This window comes from Papaver somniferum, unplaced genomic scaffold, assembly GCF_003573695.1.
Source record: "Papaver somniferum cultivar HN1 unplaced genomic scaffold, ASM357369v1 unplaced-scaffold_57, whole genome shotgun sequence".
Classification (NCBI taxonomy): Eukaryota; Viridiplantae; Streptophyta; class Magnoliopsida; order Ranunculales; family Papaveraceae; genus Papaver; species Papaver somniferum.
In genome coordinates, this window is record NW_020648415.1 from 2746709 (window position 1) to 2759476 (window position 12768).

The following is a 12768-nucleotide window of genomic DNA, read 5'->3' on the forward strand; positions in this document are numbered from 1 at the left end:
TACAATGTGCCAACAATTTTGTCTGGGCAAAGAAAGACTATGGCTTACAATGTGCCAACAATTTTGTCCGAGAAAAGAAAGACTATGGCTTACGATGTGGCAACAATTTCGTACGGGCAAAGAGTAAAGACTATGAAATTGGCATGGCATTTCCCTTGGGGTCGAAGGGAAATTCCTACGGGATAGGCAAATTAAAGGTTCGCCATTTTCATGTCATCATGAGATGAATAACAGAGAAAAACAGAAAGGTAATTGATTCTGTTACCAGATGAATAAAAGAGAAAAATGGATAGGTAAATAGGTGGGGGATTTTGTGTTTCCCCCTCAAAAAAGATATGAAATTTGCATTACCCTTTTTAAAATTGCTAATAGGTGAAACCCCCTTTAACCTGGATGTGCCGTGACTTCCCTGTTATGTTAGCACGTGCAGTGCACTCAACTGTCGATACTGGAAACCCCCTTCTGCATGAAATGATAAGAGATGCTTGTTGAAAGATGGGAAATCTTACAGTCCCGGACGATGATCTGAAGAATGGATCAGGCACCACCAATGATTCGATGAATTGATTACTAAATAATATTTCCATCAAAATAAACAAAAGATTACTAAAAAATAAAAGAGCTATGGTAAAGACGAGACCTGTATTGATGTTGACAATAACCCACTTCACTATTAATCATTAAAACCATCAGAGGTATATCAAAGAAATCAAATACATCATCATGAAATCAATTGACTCCATTTCAGAATTTCAGAACAAAATGTGAAATTTCAGTCACGAGCAATATTAATGTCAATTTCACATTTTTTAGGCAAACCCATATCAAGGAATTGCAGTTGACACGATACCCAGAATTCAAATTCCATGTAAATATTAAAAGAAAAACAAGATGTATCTTAACAAACTGAGATGATACCGATAAACACATCCAGATCTTAAAGTTCTTATAAAAAAAATCCCAAAGAACTAGGATCTGTTCTTGGATAGATCTCGACTTTCATCGAGAGATTTTAATCGGATTATGATTCTAAGTGCAGTTTTGCGTCCAGCGATCTTTAATCTTCATACCCATTTAAAGAATTTTCAAAAGCAAATAAACTTCAATTTTTGAACCTGTACTGCGAGTCTCTAATGGCGGTGTTGTATCAGATTGGGAAGAAGAAGAAAAGGGGGAGATAAGCAGGAGTGCAGGACCGTTCGATTGTTTTTACCATTCGAGGGAAATTATACACGCATGTCGCATGTGTGGACTTAACTGGATAGTCACGGCAGTTATACAGAAAGGGGGTTTTACCTATTATGTATTTATAAAGGGGTATTGCAAATTACGTATCTTTTTTGAGGGGAAACACAAAATCCCCCTAAATAGGTAGATAAAGAGGGGGGCATTTCTTTAAGAAACACGAAGATGAAGTTTGTCCGTGCGGATGAAATTTGGCCCCTCAAGGATAGAGTTTGGTCGCTGGCAGATTTAAACTTTCCGACCAATATTTCTGACAACATAATTATCATATATTGTATATCGATTTTATTTTTTAATCGTTAACATTTTAGATTTTATTATTTATTTTATTAATTAATTGTCAGTGAGCTCAACCTTTATCAGTTCATATTACTAAAATCATTAGTGAGATCCTAAAAATCCAAATTTGTTTCTTTTGCTATGATTTTTCATATTTTTTTTTATAGAAAAACTTAGGCAAGTCTAAAAGGAATATATATCAGAGTTAGTGGCATAGAGTCCGCTACTATTACTATAATTAAAGATCTTACAATCCAAAGTCAAGTCGAAGGATTCTAAGTTCTGAGTCATATGAATAGTTTTAAGACCTACTAAAACAAAAGAAATGATGTATGTTATGCCTTATTCTTCATCATTTTCTCTTCTAATGCTTTCATGGTAACTAAGGAGGAACTTGCCTTGGACAACATTGTGGTAGAGCAAGGAAAAACAAACAAAAATCTTGATTGTTTCAGCCTGCACTTCAACATTGGTGTATTGCATCCCGTTTTCCATAGTGTCCAGGATGTTCTCTGGTTCCAATTGTGTTTCATGCAAGGTCAGTAGCAGTTCGAGCATTGTAATAATATAGAGACCTTGTGCAATTGTAGGAAATCTTGCAGTACACCCAAATGATAGATTACACAAATTCTAAGACATACTTATGAGATTCAAACAAAAGTTCTTATTATTATGATATGTGATGATAATGATGACAATAACACAAGTGTAAAACTCACAAGAACCCTAATTTACTCTCTCAACATAACCTCTTTGATTACCAGTTAACCAACCCCCCTACAATGATCTAAGGTCTCTATTTATAGGCAAACAGAAAAGTGGAATACAACTCATTTTTACTTCGCAGAAAGTCACACAGTTCATGTGACTCTACTTTTTACTTCACCTGACTCATTTTCGATAAAGTTTTTCCTCTTCTTTCGCCAATAACCCCGGTAACTTGTTGGTACAGTTGTCTTCGTTTCTTGTTCAATAATTTATCTTTGTCCGCTATCGTTACTTACTTGCTTTGCCATCTCTTCTTCGTTTACTGATTCTTCATCTGGTCGTCTTTATCTCGTTTATTAGTTACTCCGAAATATTCTTTCTTACTATGTATTTCGCAGATCTATCTTTGACGAAAGACTTTTCTTATCTCGCGGATCTAATTTTCATAAAAGTGATTCTGACATTTGATTTGACTTATCACCGACATTTTATCCTCGAAGATGGTTAAAAGATTTCTGATGAGATTTTATTCGTCTATTTCGTGCCATCTCGTTCGACCACGTGGCAATTAGGTTTTCCGTACCTACACTTTGGGTCTTGAAGGGTGCAGATCTTTATAACCACTCCAAAGTTCACTCTCTGGTCAGTAGAGATGTAAGGGTATAAATCAATATCAATAACAGTGTTGTCCTCAGAATGAGAAAGGACGCTATTGAAGATGTTATCCTGCAAATGATGGATTTTGTTGTGGGAGAAGAGATGTTGTTTGATATTCTGAATAATGTTCGTAGCATTAGGTTCAGTGTGATTGATAATAAAGTTACATCTAGCCTTTCACATGTACCAGCAAGCAGTAGAAAGAGCATTATTGATGAATATGGGATTAATATTGTTGCTTGAGGAGAACCGGGAATTGAACATATCAAAAAAATTTGTGGTGAAACCAAATTTGTCATAATTCGGTCCAAAGAGATGGTGCCAGACTGAGGTGGAAGCGGGGCAGCTCAAGAGTAAATAACTCTTGTACTTGTTTAAAAGATTCTCTTCTATGTACTCATAATTTATACCTTTCAGTTGTAGAGCACATTTAATTCTGCAAACAAAGGGCCATTCCATACAACAAACAACTTAAAATCTTCCATTATCCAATCAAACACTCTTTTTTCTTTTCTTTGAGAACTAAAATCCTTGTGTGAACGTATGGTATTTAATATATTTAATATGAGGGAGGATCCATGGACACTTTTATATGGACAAGGTTGGACAAGATTTGCGTCATTTTCTCCGCAAAACACAAACGATAATGAATTAAAGTCTAATATTTTGATGATGTATTCTTCTTACAAGACTCTGCATTCCTATAAAAAATGAGCACAACTCGAGATGTATAAAACCGCCATCTACCCCTTTGAATATCAGTCGTTTAAAATGAACGGTTGAAATTAAGATTGGTAGATGGTCTGGTTTGTTATCTCGAATTGCATTCATTTTTGGTAGGAACGTAAAGTCTTGTAATAAGATCATATCAACAAAATATTAGACTTTAATTCATTATCGTTTTGGTTTGCGGAATAAATGAAACAAATCTTGTCCGACCTTGTCCATATAAGAATGTCCATGAATCCTCCCTCATTTAATATTTATGATGAAGTCAAGTCTACTAGAACTATTTGTGCATAACAGGGTCCAGAAGGAAAAAAAGGAAAAAATAGTCAAACTTCGAAGATATTTGGAGTACGTGCATCAGCCTAAACGTCATCCTATCCGTCGTACTCCCTGACCCATGAGAGTTGATTTCCTTCACTTGGTTGATTTCCTTCACTTTTATGTGGCTTAAAATATTCCACAATTTCATTTCTGATAAAAAAAAAACATGCCACAATTTTGTATGGGGAAAAAGAGTCGAAAGACTATGAAAATGGCATGGGATTTCACTTCGGGTCCAATATAGCTGAAATGTTAATACGCTATTTTATCGGATACCGGATCGTTCCATGGAGAAACTGGAAAGAACCAATCTGTCTATATTATTTTAATATGTAACCCGGAAAATTTACATGGTTTTCAGGTGAAAAAACTGTAAACGATATAGTCCCCCATTTCTAGAAAGAATCCTAGGGGTTTGGAAAGTCAAAGGTCTTTTGGGGCTGTCCTGGGTCATTAGAAATAATTCTATAGCCCCTTATCCAATTATTTCAACAATGCCTAAAATACCCCCAATTTGATTAGTGTTAACTATGGTGATTAACCAAATTAATAATGATTAGTGTGCTGATTAAAATTAATCATTTGATTAATTTTCTAGAAAAAAAATAATCAAAGATTTTTTTTCCTCTTTTTTTTATTGATTCACGTGAGATGATTTTGATTTTTCTTTTTTTTGAATTGTTTTTCAAACACTCAGGATATGCTAAAAATAGTCAAAAGAACCTTATAAACTTGTCTCATATACATTTCTATTTGAATCAAATTCGTTAAAAACAGGAAAAATTTGGGTTATTTTAGGGGTTACGGTTGGGATATCTTGTCGACCTAGCCGAAATATGCAATTTACGCCGGGAAATAAAGAACTCCCAGGCATTTTTTTTTTTAATATTTTAGCCGAAACCCAACCGTAAGCATAAATTATGGAAGGAAAAACCTTCCCGTAGCCCAACTTCTATTTTTTTTTTGTGGTTATCAGAAGTGCATACGGTTAAGATATCCTAACTGTAAACACCTACTTACGGCTAGGTTTTCCTAGTTTTCCAACCGTATACTTCTTTACGACTAAGAATTTAATGTTTCGCTGCAACAAAAAGCATGTACTCTGAAAATGAGTATATAATTGAACTCATTTTAAGATTGAGTGTAAACTGATACTCAGAAAATGAGTATAAACGGATTTCTACTTAAGAATTAGTTATCACTCGATCTTAAATCGAGTATGGTCTTACACTGTCTTTGAAATTGAGTATAAAGTAATACTCCTTCTGAAATCGAGCATGAAGGTATACGTTTTCTGAAATCGAGTATATAGTGATACTCAATTTTGATTCGAGTTTGAACTTATACTTTTTCTTAAATAGAACGTAAAGTAATACTCATTTGGAATTGAGTATGAATTTGTACACTTTTTGTGTTAAGGATAATGTGAACTCATTTTAAAATTGAGTGCACATAAACTACTCATTTTAAAACCGATTAAAATTCATCATAAATTTGTTTCTGTTTTGCAGTTACGGCTGGGAAACATTATCGACCGAGCCGTAACCAACACTGTTCGGGTAGGAAATTAAGAATTCTAAGCCGAAAATACTTGTTACGGTTGGAAAAACCTGGCCGGAACCAAACATTTATTTTTTTAATTTTTTTTGCAAGTATCACGGCTGGGAAATCCTAACTGTAAACAACTTCCTACGGCTGGGAATTTGAGCTTTCCTAACCGTATACCTGAGCACGGTTAGGAAATCCTAACCGAAACTAGACCTCTTTTTGTATTTCTTTTATGTGATCATCAGAATACCTTACGGCTAGGAAAACCTAGCCATATACACCCTTTTACGGTTGTGGGTTCTTGCTTTCCCAACCGTACAGGTAGGTTCAGGGTTCATGGCTGGGAAACATGTATTTTCCCAACGGTAAATATAATTCACGGCTGGTCTTCCCAACCGTAACGTAGGATTCACGGTTGGGAAAGAGTGAACTCCAGCCGTTACAGTTTCAGAAACGGTTTTTCTTTTTCTTCAAATTAATCGAAATGAATTTGTAAGTCAAGCAAAAGTAAAAATAAATGGTGGGTTTTCTTAGTTTTGATTTTTTTCATCATTTATACGCGATGGAGAAGATGAAGAAGAAGATAGGAAGAAAATAATAGATTTTGGTTTTTCTTATGATCATCATCTTCATCATGATGCGATGAAGAATCACGATGTAATGGAGAAGAAAAAGAAGAAGAAGAGAGAAAGAAGAATTATAGATTTAAGCTTTTTTTATGATTTCATCACGGTGAAATCATGATCATCATTCTCGGTATGATGAAATGAAGAAGAAGAAGGGAAGAAGAAGAGAAGATTTTTTTTTTTTATAATAGTTAGATTATATTTATTAGAAGGGGTTTATTTGACTTTCCTATTGGTTAGTTCCCCCTATCCATGTTAGGGTGCTAGAACTCAAAAAAGCTCCTTGACTTTAAAGCCCTAATAATAGGATTCTTCTAGAAAAGAGATGCTATCAGTTTTTCAATTTGACAATTTTTTTAGGTTGAAATAAATTTTTAGGCTAAAACGAAAAAAAATAATACCCCTCTCCCCGAATGGTGGTACTGTACGGATTATGTGTTTGAACCTTAACCATATAAAAGCCGTCCACTCAAAAAACGGCAGGTCCTGCCCGACAATTTTTGGTTCTAAAAATGGAGGTAGTATATCTTTAGGAACCTGCGTAAGCCATGTATAAATCACTGCACAAGTGTAAACTCAAAAATGTTGAGGTGCTAACCCCTATCTTGAAGTTCATATGCAGTGCTTAAAATCTCAAGTTTTATTTAGTAATAAAAGATACAATACAACCCTCTAAAATCAAATTTCAAGCCAAGTGAGTGATACAACAACTCTAGCCATATTTAGCCAAAAAAAGAGGTTTGTAGTGAGCGACCAATTCATCCACACTTGGTAAGTTTTCTTTCACTACAGCCACTTCATTGAACCTTTCGAACCACGTCTGCAAACGGGTACAAGTCTCAAATATCTTGATTCCTTTGAGCTCTTCCACTGCTTTGAACCACCGGAAGAAGGTTCCAAATGCTAAATCTACGAACCCGATATCATGTCCTCCGAAATATTGCTTGTCGCCTGGTCCATGTTCTTCAATGGTTTTCAGTATTCCCATGATTTCACCGATTTTTCCCTCTTTTGTTTCCTCAGTAGCTTGAACCAAACTCCAAAAAGTTATTTCCTACGTAGAATATGCAACAACAACAACAAAAAACGAATCAAATTATTAAGCACCGAAGGGAGAAATCGCGTAATTAATCTATAAACCGAGATGAATTATATACCTTGTCTTCCATGAATTTGGTCCAGAAACGAGCTTTAGATCGTTCATAAGGATCTTTAGGGAGTATTGGGTATTTTTCTGGCCACGTCTCATCGATGTATTCAAGAATGATCAACGATTCAACAATTGGTTTTCCACCATGAACAAGAACAGGAACTTTCTTATGAACTGGGTTGTATTGAAGGAGTAAATCACTCTTATTTGAAAGATCTTCCTCTACGTATTCATAATTTAATCCTTTCAGTTGCAGAGCACATTTAATTCTGCAACCATAAGGGCTATACCATACACTAAATAACTTCAAATCTTCCATTATCTATTCAAATTTGTTTTTTGTTTATGTGAAGTTTAGTATTTATGTTCGAGGTTTTCAGTCAAATATTTGACTGCTTGTGCAGAAAGCAAGTCAAACTTGAAGACTTTTTGAGTACGTGTATCATCCTTCACGTCATCCTGTTCGTCATACTCCACTACTGAGTCGCTGACTCATGAGAATTGATTTCTAGAGCTTTTTATGTGGCTTCAGATTTAGACACGGACACCCATGTATTTGTTTTTTGTTTGTAATATACACGACGATTTTGAGTATGGGAATGTGATTTCTTCCCATCGTTTATCTGGAACTTCCCTAAATCTATGTTTCCCGGAATGTATAACCAACGACAATCTTTAATTTTATCACTAGATTTTGTGCCCGTGCTATGTACCGGGCGGACCTGAAAACCATCCACCATCATTTCCTTTTTTACTGTATTTTTGGTTTGGTGTGACGTAGCCACGCCCCATCGTGCACTTTGTATTTGGTGTGGCTCGGCTTCACCTCGCCCCGTCCCAACTTGGAGTGGCTTGGATTCGCCTCATCCCATTCTGATGCATTTTTGATTCAGTGTCGCGCGGCTTTGCCTCGCTTCGTTGCGATACGTTTTTGATTAGCTTGTGGCTCGGCTTCGTCTTCGCCTCGCCCCGTCCAGATGCATTTTTGAAATGGTGTTGCACGGCCTCGCCCCTCCCCGTCGCGATGCCTTTTTGATTTGGCGTGGTTCGGCTACGGCTCGTCCAGTCGCTTAGGATTTTTGATTTGGTGTCGCGCGACTTCGCCTCCCATCCCGTCACTTAGGATTCTACATAAACAATGAATAAGAGTTTGGTATTTCCTCTAAGTCTCCAGCTGATATTGATATATAATGTACATTCACATAGTTTACATCATCCTTTGATAAAGTGGTATGAGTTGTGTTTTTTTTTTTTTTTGCTGCGTAAAAAAAACAAACTCTTCAACCGCTTATGAATTGGTATAACTAACAATCATGGTTATACATACTCAAGTCAGGGCACAAAATCTGGGTGGTGGGTTTAGTATGTGCAATATCGTATACACATTATATGTAATTTCTAAAGCTGATGGAAAAAGAATACATCTTTGAAATAATATTGTTTGAGAATCAGTTTTGATTATCTAGCTAAAACGGTAATTAAGAAAAAGAAACTAACAACCACATCAAAATTATGAATGCAATCAAAATCCATCGCTATACCATGGTCGAAGATGTCATTGTAATTAAGAAAAACATTAATGAATAGTTATTGATTTGAGACCTTCCACACCTTCGTTTAGATTAACATCTACCTTGTTACTGATTTGAGACCTTTTCTCAAACAAATTTTTTAGTTTTTCACTCTAATTTAAGACTATGAGGTAAAAAATGTATTTAAAGAACACAGTTTTTCACCAAACTAAATATTGTGACCCACTCTTTAAAGGCACAAATATTGTCACTCTACATCTGTATAATCCAAGCTTGTTCTACAGACAATGTCCTCATCCACCCCTTCTCAATACTAAAACGACAACCCCATTGGCAACAGGTAAATGTATATGCAGATGAGCCTATTCAAATAAATCATGATTGAGGTGTATTTTGCCTGTTGATCATATGTTGCTTCTTACAAAAATACTGGCACTATAATAAATCTTAGTCACTACAGAAATTATCAAAATCCAAATAGTAGTATGAATTTCAAATTATTAATATCCACATGAGTAGTTTAATGCCAGATGGTAGTTTCATAACAAACATGAATGCAAACATAAAAAATAATTAACCTGCTACTCATTGTTTTTGCTGTCGTCCAAATGGATTGTGACTGTCATCCACTGCAGAATTTATTATATTTAGCTCAGTCTTGGTTCTCATAAAAGACAAACTTTGAGCTCTTATTAAGTACTCTTCTTTCATCCGCCTCTTATCCAGTTGTGCATCCGCTCACATTTGCTTCTGGAGAGCGTTTGCAACATCCAACCACTCCTGCAAAACTCTCGTCATCAGATCAGAACAAATAATCATTAAAGAACACGAAAATTGCATCAAATACTACCTTAGAATTTGTGACAATGTGACATAGATCAAAGATTCACACTTTATTCTATATATAACGATATACACAAAATGTAGAATCAAATAAAATTAGGAGTACCTGATTTGAACCACCAGAAAGAATGGGACTTTGATATAGCATCGCAATTATCCAACTCCTTCAAAGAAATTTCATTACCGTTTCTCAACAATACTGAAATGAACTTTACAATCCGAGAACAATTGCAAATTAGAATTTGTCTTTAAGAAAATGGGTTAAACCCTGCAGCGTATGGTCGACTACATTAATATACAGTAATAGCATAATGTAAAAGAAACATTTTATGATTAGAAAATTGAAGAAAATTGATTGTAAAATAGAATTTGCTACACGTCGTGTACCTCTTTCATCATGTCCAAAACGTTACGACATTATATGTATAAAGCTCCTTTGCAGACTGATTAAGATACCACTAAAGTGGTTATAAGCTAGTTTTAATGTTTCTTACTGGTCTCTGTACCTACAAACTTTAAATACTCTACTTGTACATATACCATTTACATTTACGGTACCTTTATGACCTATCCATACTTTAAATCCAACCAATCTCAATCCAATTTATGTGTTAATCTTTGAGCTTGAGGTGTAGACACCGAGGATGTATTGGTCCCCATGGAAAATGTTTCATAACTTCAACATCAGCATGACATCGACATTCTTTCTAATGTAACTCCATATCATACCAATGATTCCATCAGGTGAACAACCAAGAAGTCCATTATTCTAGGTTATCTCATGGTAAATTTGTAACTCGGTATTACTTCATTTCTCTTCATGTAATGCATTCCAGAACATAGAAGGAAGAAAAAAAAAGCCTAGAGTAGAGATTAACTAATCATGAATAATTTGTCAAACATCATATACCTTAACTCAAGTTTTCTTAATCCTTGAGGTCGCAGTTGACTTCAGATCGAAATACTCCAGGTCCGGGACCAACCAACTGATGCTATGGCATTGAAGAGAACTGCAATTGTACGACGCCTCTTTTTATTTTGTTGCCAAGCTTTCCATCTTGTTGGATTATGTACAACATATTTCCCTTATCCAGCAGCTATGGATCCAGTACCTGGTGGATATCCAACCATATATCCAGTATCATACTACTGGCAAACCAATTGTCATTTACAGAAGCACATAATGCTTTATGAGACATGGATTTTACCTGAGCACAGTCAAAGATGCACAATGATTTTAATTGGTGTAAAATCCCTCTTCTATGACAGTGTTGAAGACTGCAAGCAGTAAAAGGAAGTTTTGGACTAAGTTTCATTGAATAGTGCGAGTGTTAAATCAAAAATTGTGTTGCCACAAAAACTTTCAAAAGTATTTGAGATGAAAAATCGCCACAAAAGCAGTGGAATTCCAAAATTAGAGATGAAAAATCACCTCATCCTCATGATGTGGGAGATCTGCTTTAACTTTCGATTTTGGATATCCCAAACTGAAAGTATAAACTCGATTAACAGAGATGAGATTCATCTTTAATCAGTATGGTAAAAGAAGTTTTTTTTTTATACAATCAGCAGGTGGTAAAAGAAATTAGTTAAGGATGACTTGTTATTGCGCACATCAACCGTCTCTTATCAATACACCCTATCACATCTATATTCCCTAAATAAATTAAGGTAAGAAATATGTTATTGTTTAGCTATGTGTGACGTATTGGAACTCCTGCCACTCAAAGTGCATTCTAACCCTTTTGGCTTCCCATCCACATACCCGGGCTAAAAGTAGTTCATATATTAGCATAGTAACAACCCTCTATGTAATCTGTACCACATCTAAATAAAAAATGAAAGAAGATAAGTAACTAACCTAAAAAGAGAAAAACACTTGATAGTAGTTCATACTATCAATCAATAATATGAACCAAAAACCCTAAGAAAAATAAATTTGTAAGAACCAATAACACAGAGAGCTAATGAAACAAAAGTAGTGAACAAATAAAAAATTACTGAAAGAGAAGAAGCACAATATATATTGAGTTTGCACAATCTATAATCAATCTGATAAATAAATGTTTTTAAGAAAAATCAAAATATTGAAGAAAACCCAATACTGAATTAGTGTAGCGGAACTACATTTGGGAATTTTCCATTTGCAAAAGAAAACCATGAGAAACGGAATCAGGACACATGATTTTGAAAGTTAAAAGATATGGGTTTATGATATATCAGTAATTAGAATAAGAGTAAAATCACCTTGAATGGCTATTAGGGTTTCTCCGAAACTTATCTTGGACAAAAAATCGTACCTGCAAAATTTAAAAAAAAATTGGGTTAGGGTTTATTGATTCAAAGAAACAACCAAAACTGAACTTGTTTGCAATCCACTGTATCAAAAACCCAAGCTTTCCTTCAATGTACGAATCCCTACAACACAAACACAAAACCCCTTCTTCAAATCTTAAAAGAAAAGAAAAACAAACAGTCTCAAAACCCCATTTAACAACAAAAGAAGATTTAAAGAGAAAACCCCAAAACTATCTACTCTACATCTCCATCTCGTGGAAGAATCAGAGAAAGTACCACTTAATCTCCTTCATCAAACACTGAGAGAAGAAAATCGAGCGGTGAGTTCGTGAAGAGAAAGCAGAGAAAACTCGATTAAAATTTTTTTGGTTTTTTTCTTTTATGTTTCCGGGAGACTGTTTATTCGTTTTCCATTTCGTTTTTTCATCAAAAACCGATATTCACTGTTACATTCATATAATTTGAGGAAAAATGGAATGGAGAATTTTCAAGGGGCCAGGGACGCTCACCCAAAGGTTTCATCGTGCGACGCATGGCTTAGGAGTTTAAAGGGGTTGATTGATGTCTCCAATGGCTCCCTAGTTCCCTACCCCTGAAACTCCAAATACTAAATCTTTTAATAAAATGTCTTCCCAAGCTGTCAGGCGTAGCATGTTCCTCGACAGTTAATATCTCCCATTTTCCAACAATCTTATATTGGGTTGGTTAGATGTCATAAGCTCTGCCAATGTTGTTTTGGGATTATTTTTTTTTGATACGATCAGCAGGGGTAAAAGACAAAACAAAAAAATACATGCACCAAGAACCAAGTTAAAGTAAAAATAGAAAAATA

The 12768-nt window shown here is 35.1% G+C and overlaps 1 protein-coding gene and 1 long non-coding RNA gene across 5 annotated transcripts; both read right to left on the bottom strand.

Annotated features, from left to right (window-relative positions):
* Positions 1–6730: 6730 nt before the first annotated feature.
* On the bottom strand, positions 6731–7606 carry LOC113343186 (glutathione transferase GST 23-like). Its single transcript, XM_026587465.1, has 2 exons — positions 7271–7606; positions 6731–7167 (listed from the first exon to the last, which is right to left on the bottom strand). The coding sequence occupies exons 1-2, from the start codon at positions 7580–7582 to the stop codon at positions 6826–6828; spliced, it is 654 nt and encodes a 217-aa protein (XP_026443250.1). The 5' UTR covers positions 7583–7606; the 3' UTR covers positions 6731–6825.
* A 1570-nt stretch (positions 7607–9176) lies between these two features.
* LOC113343378 lies at positions 9177–12408 on the bottom strand. 4 transcript variants are annotated; one of them, XR_003357211.1, is made up of 7 exons: positions 12213–12408; positions 11886–12056; positions 11071–11125; positions 10847–10916; positions 10549–10750; positions 9745–9847; positions 9177–9575 (listed from the first exon to the last, which is right to left on the bottom strand). It is a non-coding gene; the product is annotated as an uncharacterized LOC113343378 (long non-coding RNA). The 4 variants fall into 4 exon arrangements; XR_003357213.1 differs by having other exon boundaries at positions 11886–11938; positions 12213–12402; XR_003357209.1 differs by having other exon boundaries at positions 11886–12275.
* Positions 12409–12768: the final 360 nt, after the last annotated feature.

Bases quoted from the DNA above. Each gene is read 5' to 3' on its own strand.
- LOC113343186 (XM_026587465.1), bottom strand. From the start codon at position 7,582: ATGGAAGATTTGAAGTTATTTAGTGTATGGTATAGCCCTTATGGTTGC. The intron at 7,168-7,270 runs GTATATAATTCA...TATTCTACGTAG, and splicing joins CCAAATTCATGGAAGACAAG to GAAATAACTTTTTGGAGTTT.